We start from the raw sequence: 14,091 nt of genomic DNA, 5'->3' as shown, positions 1-14,091 counted from the left end.
GGTCTCCTGGGGGAAAGTCTGGGTGTGGTTGATTTGATCTGATGTATACTAGATCACCTTACTTCCTCCTTTGCCTTTCCCTAACAATAAAATTGGGTATTATGCTCCGATAAATTTGGGTTGGAATAAACTGCTTGTGCAGACGACCAATATGGTAATTTTTCCAGTGAGGATGGGCTCTTATAGTCTTTAGTCTGGGTAAGGCTCCAAAAATGCTGTATCCTAAGATGCGTCCAAGATGCAACTTGATACCTATGTTTGATAGTGCAGACTCATGGCAGAAAGCAGAACGGTCACTAATCGGGCCACAAGTTCACATAGTTTAGATGTATTTGTACTGTCGTCGGCTGTCTCATAACTGTCTTTGTTCCTGGTTTGTGGAGCAGCCATTTTTTCCCTCTCAGGGTGGTGATGACCCACCCTACTCTGCGTTGGATTGGTGCATACAACCTTGGTTGATTGGGTAGGTTTAGACATGAGGAGTGAGATTGGGTTAGGGTTAGGGCAGTATTTCCTAAACCTGGTCTTCAGGGCCCACCTCCCTGCATGTTGTAGAAGTTTCCCGGCACCAACGCACCTGATTCAAGTGATCAGGTCAGGATGAGGCTTCTGCAGAGGCTTGATGATGAGCTGATCATTTAAATCAGGTGTGTTGGAGCAAGGAAACATCTAAAATATGCAGGACAGTGGGCCCAAGGACAAGGACTGGGAACCACTGGGTTGAGTAAGAATACCAGGGTAAGCTAATCAGCAGCATAGTAGGGCAAGACATTTCTTCCTCATCCTAGGAATAAAATATTGTAGTTTATACAGACAGAGGAAGTTAAATAAAAGTGGATAGTGCACCGCAGTTAATGAACCGAGATGGATTCCTCCACATTGGACTCTCCTGCTCTCATTCATCGCCTCATCTGGGTTTTTTCCCCCTCAGGTTTCTGTAGATAAAACCCCTCCAGAGCTACAGAAGACATTAGACAGCAAGTTTATAGTTTGAGAAGACACTGACCTTCATGAGTCAAAATGTAGAATAACTCTACACTAAACCCAGGCCACCAAACCATCAATTTAAGAAATCATATGACAATTAGATGATGAATCTTTTAAATCAATACCTTGTAATATCAATCGCCTCCTTTTAAGACTCTAACTATGAAAGTTTTAGGCCAAATGTGAAACCCGAACACAAACAAGCGACGCTGAACCGGCACCTCGCAAAGTTCGATGTTTCCATTAAAAGATCAAAGAGACTCGAGGTGGATATCTGGAAGATTAGCGAGAAACGGCGAAGCAAAAGGGGGCAGACTGGAGAGATGTGGATGAGGTCGTGATTGTTTCAGCACGTCAGATGAGAGAAATGTCAAAGAGAATGTGAGAGATGACCTCTGCGTTCATCGCCCATTAATGACCCTGCAGCTCCCAGCTTCATTTTCCCTCTCATCAAAAACATTAAAAAAAAACATTTCCTCCTGTCTCCAATAGTCATTTCCCCCCGCATTGTATTTATGTATTGAAAAAAAGGTAATAGATCAAGCACATTCCATTATTCTCTTATAAGATCATTAGCAAATATAATTAGATATGAAAGAAAGTAATTTGGAGAGGAGAGGGGAGAAAAGCGCTATCAGGCAGAGAAGACAGATTGTAGCATCAGAGTGTTTGGGCTTAAATTGCTCAGCGGAGGTATTATCAAGCCGGCAATCTTTTAGCCTCAGAAATAGTTTTGGAGTCAGAGAGCGAAAGATAGAAAGAGGCCACTAACATTCACTTCATTGTGTTTCCCCAACTGCAATCTGCTTTCTTTTTTTACATTTTCCTTTTTTTTTCTTCCTTCGAATCCTCCCATCCTGTCATACGCATCACCTCATATTAGACCTGAGAGTTTGCAGCAAAACAAGACGGAGTTTATAAAAAGAAAACAAGTTGACATGGAGTCATCACACACAAAAAAAACACATTATCACAGACAACAGAAAACAGGTAACCTTTTTTACCCACTCCTTGCACATATTGATTCTGGCTTTTGTATTATTTTTTGCAACTTTAAAAAACAGAAATAACACACAAATTGCATTCCGCCTTGAAGTCGCTTCGTGAGGAACCTTTCTGCCGCACGTCTCGTCTCTTCTCGCGCTCTCGCGCGCGCCTCCCCCCACCCTCCTCCCCCACTCTCCACCTGCACACACAGGAGTTTTTGTCACTCTTTGTTGCACCTTAACACCACACTATGTTTGTCTAATAGGGATCTGAGTCGAAAGCAGACTGAGAGCACAACAATCCTGCTGCGTTTCACCACAAATTTGCTTTTTTTCTCCTCTCTTCCCTCACCCCTTCTTCTTCTTTAGTAGTGCTTTGAGGGATCTTGGGGGGGGGGCGGAGAGTGTGGGAAGGGTGCAGCGGAGGGGTGGCAGGGTGGATGTGGATTTTTCTAGTCTTTTGTGCGAATCACAGGGAATGGTAACTATAAACATCCTGTATTCATTAAAACCATCTAAAAATACAATTTTGGAGGGTTGGGGGGGGAGTGGAGCGGGAGGGTTGGGTGGGTTGTTGGGGGGGGGGGTGCGCTCACTTCCTCGCCCGCTCCTCCTCGGTGTATACAAGCGGGCCGTGTTATGCCTGGTGCCGCTCATATTTACATATTTATAAATACTGGGCTGTACAATGAGACGGGGCTGTGCCAAGAACAACACTTTCTGCTGGTGGAGGGCTCGGATGCCTGAGAGAGGGAACAAAGGAGCCACAGCCACCTTCAGTGGCACACACAGGGCTCACACAGCTCCACTCTGCACACTCTCAAAGTCCATATGGACACACTTGATGACAGAAGATGCAACCACACCACTTAAATCACTGTTTTTTTTTTGCATTTTTTCTTTCATTTTAGATCAGACAAGTGGAAGGATGTAACTAAGTACATTTACTCAAGTACTGTTTTTAAGTTTAATGCAACTTTCACTCCACTCAGAGGCAAACGTTGCAGTTTTTACTCCTGAACATTTGTCTGACAGCTTTAGGTACTACTTACTTTTCAGATTACAATTTTTCATACCCTTCCTGTCCTTTTTGAACGTTCGCCATAAACTGGAGGATTATGTGCTCCTTTATGGGGTGGGAAAAGTTCTTCAGAGCTGATGAAAACTTTTTAGACCATTTATGTGTGAAAATGAGCTCAACCATCTAAAGCAGTGGTTCCCAACTTTTTTTTTTTTTTTTCCGAGCCCTCCCTACTTGTATGATGTAAGAAAAGCTGAGCCCAGCCAGCCCACACACACACACACACACACACACACACACACACACACACACACACACACACACACACACACACACAAACCAAGAGGACAGGTGAAAAATTAATACAAATTGTTTACATTCTTTGTAAAATATAATTTTAATGATAATTCTGTATCTTTATTTGTACATTTGCTGTAATATTGTCAGTGTGTTTTTACAGACACCTCAGCCACAGGCTAATGCTACTAAGGGGTCTTAGCATGGAAAAATTTGGGAATGCCTGGGTTAATACACATTCATCCTCAGCAAAAAAATAATAATGATGAATTATCACAGAGTTTGGGAGGTCACAGAGGTGTGGCCTTCTGTGTAGCCTGCTGTTTTTGCCTTACAACAACAACAACAAAATCTTTTTAATTACTTGCGCATACAAACTTTTGATAAAACCTGATTCTCGTTAACAACTGCAATTCCCATTTTTGACAACCTCAGAGCAGACAAAGCCTCGGGGAGACCCCCTGTGATGTTCGCCACCCCCAGACCCCAGGTTGGGAACCAATAATCTAAAGCACTAAAATGCGACACACACATTAATGCAGCAGTATATTAATACCCTTTTACATGTAGTGGAATATTTTCATGAGACTGATGCACTGTAGCATAACTTTTTAATAAATATGTGACATTCAGCCAATCAACTGCATCCCATCTCAGACAGAGACCCTCTTGTTGTTTTTGTTTCATATTAATTAATTCTGTGCCTTCTATTATAGCTGATTATAAATCCATAAAACACATATTATTTTTATGGAAGGAAGCTCATTGACCTGAGCTCAACTGCTTTTGATTAAAAAAAAAAGTATAATATATGGGTTATTATGACTATAAGATATATTCAGATGAAACATACTGTGCTATTTATCACAGACTTCCTTTTTGTCAAAAGCTGTAGTCACATGGGACTAGTATTACCTGGGGACCCCATGTGATTTAGAAATTACCCCCCCACGTCTGTGTTTTTGTGCCAAGCACTCATATAAGCAAAGTCTGTATTTTACTTGAATTTCCTGACATTCTCCCCAGGATATGATGTTAAGGTTCAACTTTTAAAGCAGTAGAAAACAGATGGCTGTCAATATTGCTTGCGTTTGCCACCAGGAGGGGAAGTTAATAGCTAATTAATAGCTTGATAATAGCATGGATGATGTGAGGTGATGCAAAAGTGATTGTTGACATTAACCTTGAATTATGATATGAATCCCCTGGCTTGTTTATGCTCTGTTTTGGAGAAATATTGATTAGAAAGTGTAAGCCTAATGTCATTATTAATAGGGCCAAAGTTTTTGTTTTGAAACAGTTTTGAATTTTTAAACAGTGGTATGATTTTATTTCTAAAGACAGGACAAAACTATACATGGAAACTTAAAGTCTGAATACACTAAAGAGCATTAACAATACAGTTCTACTAACAATCTCCTCACATACAGTATAGCTTTACTACAACATATCATCTTTGACCAGGAGCACCACAGGTGAACATAAGTTTAACGAAAAATTAAAAATTCACCCAAGTTTATTTTGTGTTCACGCCCATGACAATCAGATTAAATTAACTACAATTTTTCTGAAAGAAAACTCGACCAGAACATGACAGCAGAATAAAGAGGAAGTTATTTTCTCAGAGATGCTGGCTTTTTTTTTTTTTATTATTCAAAATAAAGCAAACTCACCCCGTGACCCACTGGTCACCAGTTGCATAGGCCTACTGTTGCTTACCCACTTGTTGTATGTGATCATTTTTAAAGCCTTAAAAGGTAAAACATCGAACTAAAAATCAGATGTAAATTTTTTAAATACTTTTTTTCCTGTCGGTACATGTTGATGATAGATTTTGTGTTTTAAACATCTTGACACATGTTTTTTGGACATTTTTACTTGTTATCCTTTATTCATTCAGAGGGTATGGTGCAGACATGGATAGATGTAACCGATCAACCATATGTATTCACATATAAAGCACAGACCCCTCTATATTGATGTACCCACATGTATGACCATATACTTCATTAAAAGGAAACAAGAAAAATGGGAAAGAAAAGAACTACTGCTACTGCTGCTACAGTCTTCTATTACAGTTATAATTTAAGTTAGAGTGCTTTCCTGTGTTATTGATCATCCTGTGGTCTTTTGTGGGGGTCCAGAGGTTGGGACCAGCTGCTCTAGCAGTATAGTTTAAGTTTTATTCAGCTGAGATCTGGAGATACATGTCTCTGAAATTTCTGCCTCCAACTCAATACAAAGGAGGTGAGTGGAATTCAGGTTGTGCTTCTCACGGCAGCGAAAAATAAAAGAATTCAACAGCAGTGTGTCTTCCTCCAAAAAACAATATTCTTATTACTGTGGATAATCCACAGAACTCTCTTTGAAGAGTTTTCACAGAACTACTTTTCTGCGACTACTCTCCTATAGATATGATAATAACTGTTGACAGTGTGTTGTGTGGATTATCCGCGGTAACAGGAACACTGTTTTAACAATGCTATGAGCACCGCAAACACAATTCTATTCAGACCCATTGTATCAGAGCGGAGACAGAAATCTCTCAGGCACATTTCTCAAAACTTTCAGCATGACGCCCAAAGCTCGGGGAGTAACAGAGTGGATTACATAACCTGGATACAAAAAGGTCGCTGTGTTTCATTACAGTTTCAGATAAAAAAAAAGATGTAATCAGATTACAGATACGTTTAGTAAAAATGGGGATTATTAGTAGGATTACAGTTTTTAAATAAATAACAATATACTACCATGCACAGTGCACACAGTGTCCAAATCATGACCTCCGGTGAAAAAACTTCACTGGGTGTAAATTTCTCAATTTATTTGCCTTTAATTTAATCAGTCAATCAATAAATTGCACACAACAAAGGGAGGGACAGCTGGACAAACTAATAAACCTAACAATGGACAAAAAAAAACACTTAGAGACACAATGATTAATATATTGTTAATCGAATATTAAATTATTCAGCATCTATTTTGATAAGTGATTAAGTATTTTGAGTCACTTTTTAATTTAAAAAAGTAAAAACTCTCTGATTACAGCTTCTTAAATGTGAATATTTTTGGGTCCTTTACTCCTCATGTCTTGCCATGGACAAGACGAGAAATGTTTTCACCATTTTCTTAGATTTCAGTTAATTAAACTTGTGGACAAAACAAGACACTTGAGAACATCAGCTTGAAAATTTTTCACCATTTTCTGACATTCCATGGACCAAACAATTACATGATTAACTGACAAAATATCTGACCAGTTAATTGAGATGAAAATGATCGAGTCGCAGCCCTGAAACCCAACTAATTTTATCATAATTTTATATTGCGGTAATAAGAGTAATGGAAAGTAATGGTGTTATATTGCTTTAATATTGTGACACTTACATTTTTTAAAACATAATGCAATTTTTTAAATAATCCTCACAACCCTGATGACGCCTTTGAAAAGCTTGAACTGAAGCTGAACACAAAATGTCAGCTAGGAGACGGTCCAGCCAATTTTAAAACACCCATCGACCTCCAAAAAAATCTATACCAGCTGAACCCTAATGGTCATCACAAATAGAAAGAATAAAGTGGGAAGCTGCTGAGACGGAAGCACCAATGTTTCTTGGTCACTCGTGTAAGAAATGCTACACAAATGTGCCAAACTACCAGCCTCACGAACCGTACGCTGCAGAATGCCAGCTTCTACTTGCTGAGTGCCTGTTGTGTGATGTTTTCACAGACTGCTATTAATGTGAGGTGATGCCTCTGAGACCGCACACTCACACTTACTCACACACACACACACACACACACACACACACAGTCCACCGTATCCCAAGGCGGTCTCCGACACATGCTCAGAGTGCAGTGTTATGCCATTGTTCCATCCTCCTTCCCATTTATCCATTCTGTTAAGCATGACACATGTATTAACAGTGGATGGATCCTGGAGCTGTGTGTCCTCACACCATATGTTTTCCTTTCCCGGGCCCTCTCCTCTCCAATAACCACCACTGTCTCCGTCTGCTGTCTCGGGACGCGCCACAAGAGGGCGTACTCGCTCCTTCATATTAAAGATATGAGCATGTACTGTGGATTATTGCTGTTCCTTAGCTTGAATATGAGAGAAAAATAGCCAGACATTAGAACTAGAGTGAGATTTTTATCTACATCAGTCTGCCGTCATGTTGCCATCTTGTATGCACGCTGCTTCAGCCCCTAAGAAGGACAGACTCTTTGAAGGAAACAAATAAATAAGCCTTGCATGCAGGCTTCATGTGATAAATGAATGCCAGGCAGGTTTTCTGTGTCTGTGAGGTGCATCTGCCGCCTGCCCGAATGGGAAATTAAAAACTGTGAGGGGAAGTTATGCTAAATCTATAAAGTTGGCCAGGAAATTTCTCCCCCTTCGCAGCGGCAGTTGTTTGGGGAGAAGGAGCACCGTGCTTAAATAATAACATTCCAGGTGGCTTAGTTAATGAACAGTGAAAATCAAATATGGAGCCTAATCTGGAGCTCGTTACAGGAAGTTTCTTTACAGGGAAGTCAAAGGCGGGAAGTGCCCTCAGGGAGAGACGAGACACTTTCTGAAGCTTCAAAGCAAGGAAACTTTAGTTTCTGTTTTATTTTAGTTAAGGTGGCTTCTGTGCGTAAAGTGGAAGCTGTCGCAGTAAATTTGAGGGACATGAACAAATGAGTGATGTTTAATGGCAGCAACTTGAGCTTGTTTTTTTTTTTTGGAGCGAGAGTTTAGGTGAATTAGCTTCACGTTTAGTTTTAATACAGACGTGTTGAAAGTGAATTTCCACCAGTCGACTGCTCTGTATGTGGTGGTATGCTCAGCCTTCTATACGTGGGCTTCAGTGTCTTATTCACTGTCTTAGCTTGCCATCTTGTGGTGAAAGGTGGTTATGAAACCATGTCCTTCGCTAGGAGGGAATGTAATCTGAGACAGGCTGCAAATTTAATGAGATAAAACCAGTTAGTTGAGCATAAAAGTGACAAACCCTTTAATGTGCAGAGCTGCACACTCACTGCTAGTTGTGTTAATGATGCCTTGTATGATCTCATACTAGACATTTGCATTAGGAATCAGATTTGATCTTATGTTTCAGTTTTCTAATCAACACTTCACATGTGTAGTTTTATCATTGACCATATCTTTAAAGGATTTATATTATTATGGGGAAATATAGTGTTTAGATATGTTTGGTGTTATAAATTTAACACAGTTAGTGAAAATATAGCAATAAAAAAGCACATTTTGCTGTTTTCCTTAAGGATGTTCAGCAATATGTGAAACTATTTTTAAATTTCAAAACAAAAAGGCTATCAAGACACCTGATATCTGTGTGCTTTAGAATATTTTTAGTGTTATATACCCCTGGTTCTTCTGTATACTGAAGCTGCATTGTGTCACTTTAGTAATCATAATAATTATTATAAATCATTATTAGAAATAATTTAATAATAATACTTTAGTATGTCTGGAACATAGTGGTAAAAGAAGTTCTCACATCTGTAAAACTATGAAACTATTCTGTCCCCTGGGACTGTTATATTATTATCTCTAGTATCTTTAAACAATTCTGACCCATACATTAATGTAAAAGCAGGATTTTACCATTAAAATTGGTTGAGGTGGAGCTAATTTTTAAACTATGTTGTGCAGCGATGATTATTTTCATTACAAGTTATTGTGCTGATTATTTTCTCCATTAATCAATTTATTGTTTCATTTGTAAAAATTCTAAAAATAGCGAGAAATTCCATTATAATAAAATAAATTAATTAATTGAAATATCTTTAAAAAAGTACAGAATCCTGAAAGATTTTACTAAATAAACACACAAAACATATTGATTGATTGATTGATTGATTGATATTCATTCAAAAGATTTCTGAATGTAGAAACAAGTTAAAAAAGTTATTTGATCAATTTATACTTTTTAGCTTTAAATATGTGCTCATTTTTATAAGCCGAGCGCAAAGGTGTTTTGATAGTTTCATCTGCAAAATGTTTCCCCAGTGCCTACACTGGTATTCCTGCTTCTTGTGAAGTAATTACCTTGATTATTCAATCAACTAATTGTTTCAGCTGCTCTTTTACAAACTGTTTTGTAGGCAGAACTCTTAATTAGTTAAGTAAGAGCATCAAATTCTGTCAGATAAATATTAAAAAGTGGAATATTTCCCTCTGAAATGTAGTAGTAGAAAGTGACATGAAAAGTCACTGACATAAAGTAACTGTACTTAGTTACATCCCGTCACTGCTGGAACCACATGAGGCGAGTAACATGGAGCGTTAAAAGCAGAAGGCCACATGGGACACACAGTAAAGTAAATGTTGTTTGCAGAGATGTGGGGGTTGTTCACGCCGCGCGCAGACAGCTGGAGAGTTATGAGTCAGTGTTGAATCTAAGAGATGTTTTATCATGTTATTAGCTCTTTATTTTCCCTCTGTTACGCCGGCACTTCCTTTCATTTTGATATCCATTTCCGTCCTTGCGAAAGCACAGCTCAAATAAACCCGTGTTTTAATTTGGTTTTGTCAGATTCATAACGCCACTTTAAAAGAACATGACATGCAAATGTGTTCGGCGGTGTTTTATTGCAAAATAATTTTCTAAGAAGTTGCTGAGGGAATGAAAGTGTAGAAAAAGGAGGGGTGGGGGGGGGGCCGGGGACAACTTGTATTATTTAGTGGCCGCTGCTGTGGGACCTAATTACAGTTATGCATTTGTTACTGTCTCACCGAGTCCTAGAACTTTTTTTATTAGAATTACTCACTTCACTTCTCACCCACTGTCACACTTATTGAGCCGACCAACTTGCTTGTAACAAGTATGAAACTACTCCAGTTGTCATAACCATAATGTGTTACAGTAGCGTCTCTCATCATTTTAGAGATGATTATTCCACTGAGAGGCCGATCACAATCTCACAGTGTACGCTTCTGTGTACTGAAGAGATGCAGAAATAAAATTAGAGAGAAATAAATGGTAGATTTGTACAGTAGATGTAGCAATCTAATGAAAGCTCTGCTGACCTTGCTTATGTAAAAAAACGGCTTCTTACCTCGCTAATAATTATTTACAGTGATTGTTGTAGTAGGTGACAGGGTGGACAGAATAACAGGAAAACCCTAGAGTGCAGTGCAAACCAAACAAAGGACTGCAGTGGGAAGATTACGCTTTTAATTTCAAAGACATGGAGGTAAAGCGTGGAATTATTGTATTAGAATGTATTTCATTTGAAGGTGTTGGTGCTGTTATTTTATCCTGTGTGTTGGGTCAACTTTATATTAGCATCTACAACACGACAGATGGCCAAAGCAAAAGATTTCTCTGTTGCTGTCCCAGCGCAAAAAAATGTAAAGAATCCGAATCAAGTGGAAACATTTTAAGGGGTCAGTTCACTGAAATTAAATTCACCACTTCTTTATGTGGATGTCCGGTCAGTGTTAATGGGAAGTTTAGTCAACTGACGCAATGAATTCCTCAGTGTGTGCCGTATTGAGGAAGAGTTCTTCTTGCACCAGTGATGTCATAGTGATGTCACTGGCGTTAAGGAAGAACTACAGGGTATTTCAGATTTCTTGTCTCTGCCTCTGAGTAGTCAGGGGCCGTGTTAGACGTGCATCTTTGTCACCTGACGCTGTGTTTTGGCCAACAAAGTACAGTAACAGCGATAGACCAGGGTGGTGATACACTGCCAGCACTCACTGAGGAACACTGATCGTACATCCACATATAAACAGCCCAAATCTTCCTTTAACAAATAAAAATTCTTGTCTTGCTTATCTCTGGCTGTATTTAACCATGATATTTGTATTCTCAAATGTCCAAGTGTGGAGATATCCTTCTTTGATATTTCAGCCACCACACAGATACAGTGGAAGTTACATAAATTTTGTTTGTGGGGAAAAAATGATGATCTAAGGATCTTTGTGTTTATGACTTAAGAACATATGAAAAAAAGTCCTGGTAAGATAGTCTTTCTAAGTTCCTTATTTTTTTTTCTTTGAGTGCGTGAAACAGATGGGAATAAAGCTTGGCTAGGATTGCTTTTCTATAAGTTACTTTATCTAAACTTTTAATCAATGCTAATCAGCCCTTAAAATGCATTTTAAGCCAAATGAGCATCACAGCAAACACTACACACATTACCAGACTTTTTCACAGATTTTTAAAAAAGAAAAAAAAAGAAAAGTATTAAAAAAAGAAAAACTGATGATCCTGGCAAAATCCTTTTTTTCCACCTGATCTTAAGTCATAAACATGGGCGAGAAAACAAAAGACATTTTTCACAGCAGCAATTTTGATGAGAAGTGGTGGGGCAAACACAGATGTTACTAATAATACTAATTAAGGATACTAATTAAGGCCCCATTCCATTCAGGTCAAACAGAGTTTGGTTGCTGCTATTGTGCATGTTTGCTCACTGAAAAGTCTCTGCTGCATTAAGTGTAATTTATATCATTGGTAACACCTGTGTTTACCCTGCAGTTTATGGGTGCTGTGAAAACAGAAGCAACTGTTGAACTTTTTTTTTATTTTTAATGCTGTGAGCACCACAAACAAAACTATGTTCACCTCTGTCGTATTTGGGCAGACTCAGAATCTTAACGAATTAAAAGAAAAAGTATCTCTGAGATTAGCTATAACTGCAGGTAAGTGAGAAAAAAAGGATTTTCTTTCTGTAATTTGAGTGAAATGACCCTTTAAATTCTTCACACTTCACACAATGGGCCATGGCCCACTGTGGAAAAAAACAAACAAAAAAAACAAAAACATATCTCATCCATCCATCTGGCCCCACTGATGCAATGATGTGTGTGTGTGCTGCAGGGAGGGTCTGTGTGTTGGGTCCGTGGTGCTAATCTGCCTCTTGTTCTCTCATTGGCCGTAGTGCATCTCTGGGTAGGAGAGGAGGACCAGCCCATGACCCATGACCCCGCGCTGACCCACGACCCCAACCATCTTAACAACGACCTTAACCACCCTAACAACCATAACCTAGGTGAGCCCGAGGGGCTGGACGCCCACGCTGTAAACAAAGACTAACGGCCCACACCGGAGCAAGGCAGGATGATGAGGATGAGGATGATGATGAAGGCGAGGATGATGATGATGATGATGATGATGATGATGAGGATGAGAAGGAGGAGGAGGAGGAGGAGGATGAAGGATAAATGAAGGAATACACTATAACAAAGACTTTATTTAAGATGAAAAAAACACATACTACCGTCAGAGTCAAGAGAAGGCGAGAACTATATGAAGGAAAGTTCGGGACAGTTTTCCTTTGGGGACGGATTTGCTTGCGAGATGGACCTAATGACTTTTGCAAGCGTTCCATCGGGACGCTAAACAAAGTGACGGCAACTTTCCTGTTTTGTCTCCTGTGGTCTGAATGCCCCTTGTCTTCGTTGTCTTTTCTCTTATACGATGTTTTTCTTTGTTTTTTTGTTTCTTTTTTGTTTTTGTTTTTCTTTTGATGAAACTACCTGTCTGATTAGCACTTCTTGTAACTGGCACCGCAATCTCTGATACATTCCTCAAGCTAGAAAAGGTGTGTCTTTTTTTAATTAGGGACTGAAGTGTACATGTAGTACTTAATCAAATGCTTACAAAGACTTTCCTCTCCTGTTAAATGAAGATTATTTCACGTCCACGGACCACCATTATATTGTACCTGGAATGTATTCTACTGTAGGATAGAAACTCAACTGTACCGGACTGTTGACAGAGACCAAGCACACTACCTGTCATAACAGCCACCTCGGGCTCTCCTATCAGCTGTCATATTTATGTCCCATGACCATGCATCACACTGATTGTGGTTAATAAAGGACAGGGCACCATATGACAATCTATAAACAGAAATAATATGGTATTGCTGGTAGAAAAACATACCCATAGTTGACTTTTGATGATGGTGGTGCTAATGATGATTGTGATGAAGACAGAATATTCAAACTGCCCTAAATGTACTTATAATACTACAGTATATCCCCCCCTTCCATAACCAGGTCAGTGCTCTACTTGTACAATGTAGTGTGACATATGTCCATGTTATGAGCTGCACATCTTTACTTCTTTTCATCGCCTTAGTAACTTTATCTTTACCTTCAAACTTAGTAATCTTTCAGCCTTAAATTATTCACTTTACTTTTCACAGTTAGGTTGATACATATTGTTAATAGTAGGGTAGACTGGGGGCGTTTGCAACAGGGGATGGTTGCAACATGCTATTACTATTATTATTGCTATCAATCAGAAACATGCTAGAGTGATGATACTCATACTGCACATGCTCAGTTAGATCCACTCAGACACATTTACACACACAGTCACATGTTTTGGAGGTATGAAAGAAATTCTTTCATTGGCTTGATTGGACATTTTGTATAAATTAAGCAAAACTTAATTAGCTTGAATCATTGTGTTGTTAAATTCTAAGTGACATGTTTAGCATGTGTCAAGGTCAGTGTGTCTCTCTAACACATGATGTTCTGTTATGGCTGATAGAATGGGGATGTTTATAACACATTGTTGCAACTGTCCCCAAGGTAAGCAGCAACAGAACACACAACAATATAAAAGAGACCAAATAGCATCTGTAAAATCTGCACATTGGCTTAAGTTGGGCAGAGTTCAATGTGATTCAGTCCAAATAGTCTGTAACTGACAGAAATGCAAAAAGAGCTGCAACTGTCCCCAGTCTCCCCTATTTGCAGTTTGTTTTGTATATTTAGTGAGTTTTTAGTTATTTTGATAATCACTTCAGTGTCTCAGAGAATCCTTG

At 39.0% G+C, this 14,091-nt stretch overlaps 1 protein-coding gene across 2 annotated transcripts in view; it reads left to right on the top strand.

The window, feature by feature from the left end:
* The window catches only part of znf536 (zinc finger protein 536), a 297,735-nt gene extending 284,058 nt beyond the window's left edge, over positions 1-13,677 (top strand). For both annotated transcript variants that reach the window (XM_084722068.1, XM_084722069.1), the window contains exon 8: positions 12,193-13,677. In XM_084722068.1, the coding sequence (XP_084578194.1) occupies positions 12,193-12,347 (155 nt within the window). In that variant the 3' untranslated portion in view covers positions 12,348-13,677. The remainder of the gene's footprint in view (positions 1-12,192) is intronic.
* Positions 13,678-14,091: the final 414 nt, after the last annotated feature.

This window comes from Lutjanus erythropterus, chromosome 1 (assembly GCF_056507025.1).
Source record: "Lutjanus erythropterus isolate fLutEry1 chromosome 1, fLutEry1.hap2, whole genome shotgun sequence".
NCBI lineage: Eukaryota > Metazoa > Chordata > Actinopteri > Lutjaniformes > Lutjanidae > Lutjanus > Lutjanus erythropterus.
Note: the sequence above shows the minus strand (reverse complement) of the source record. Positions and strands in the feature narration are given on the sequence as shown.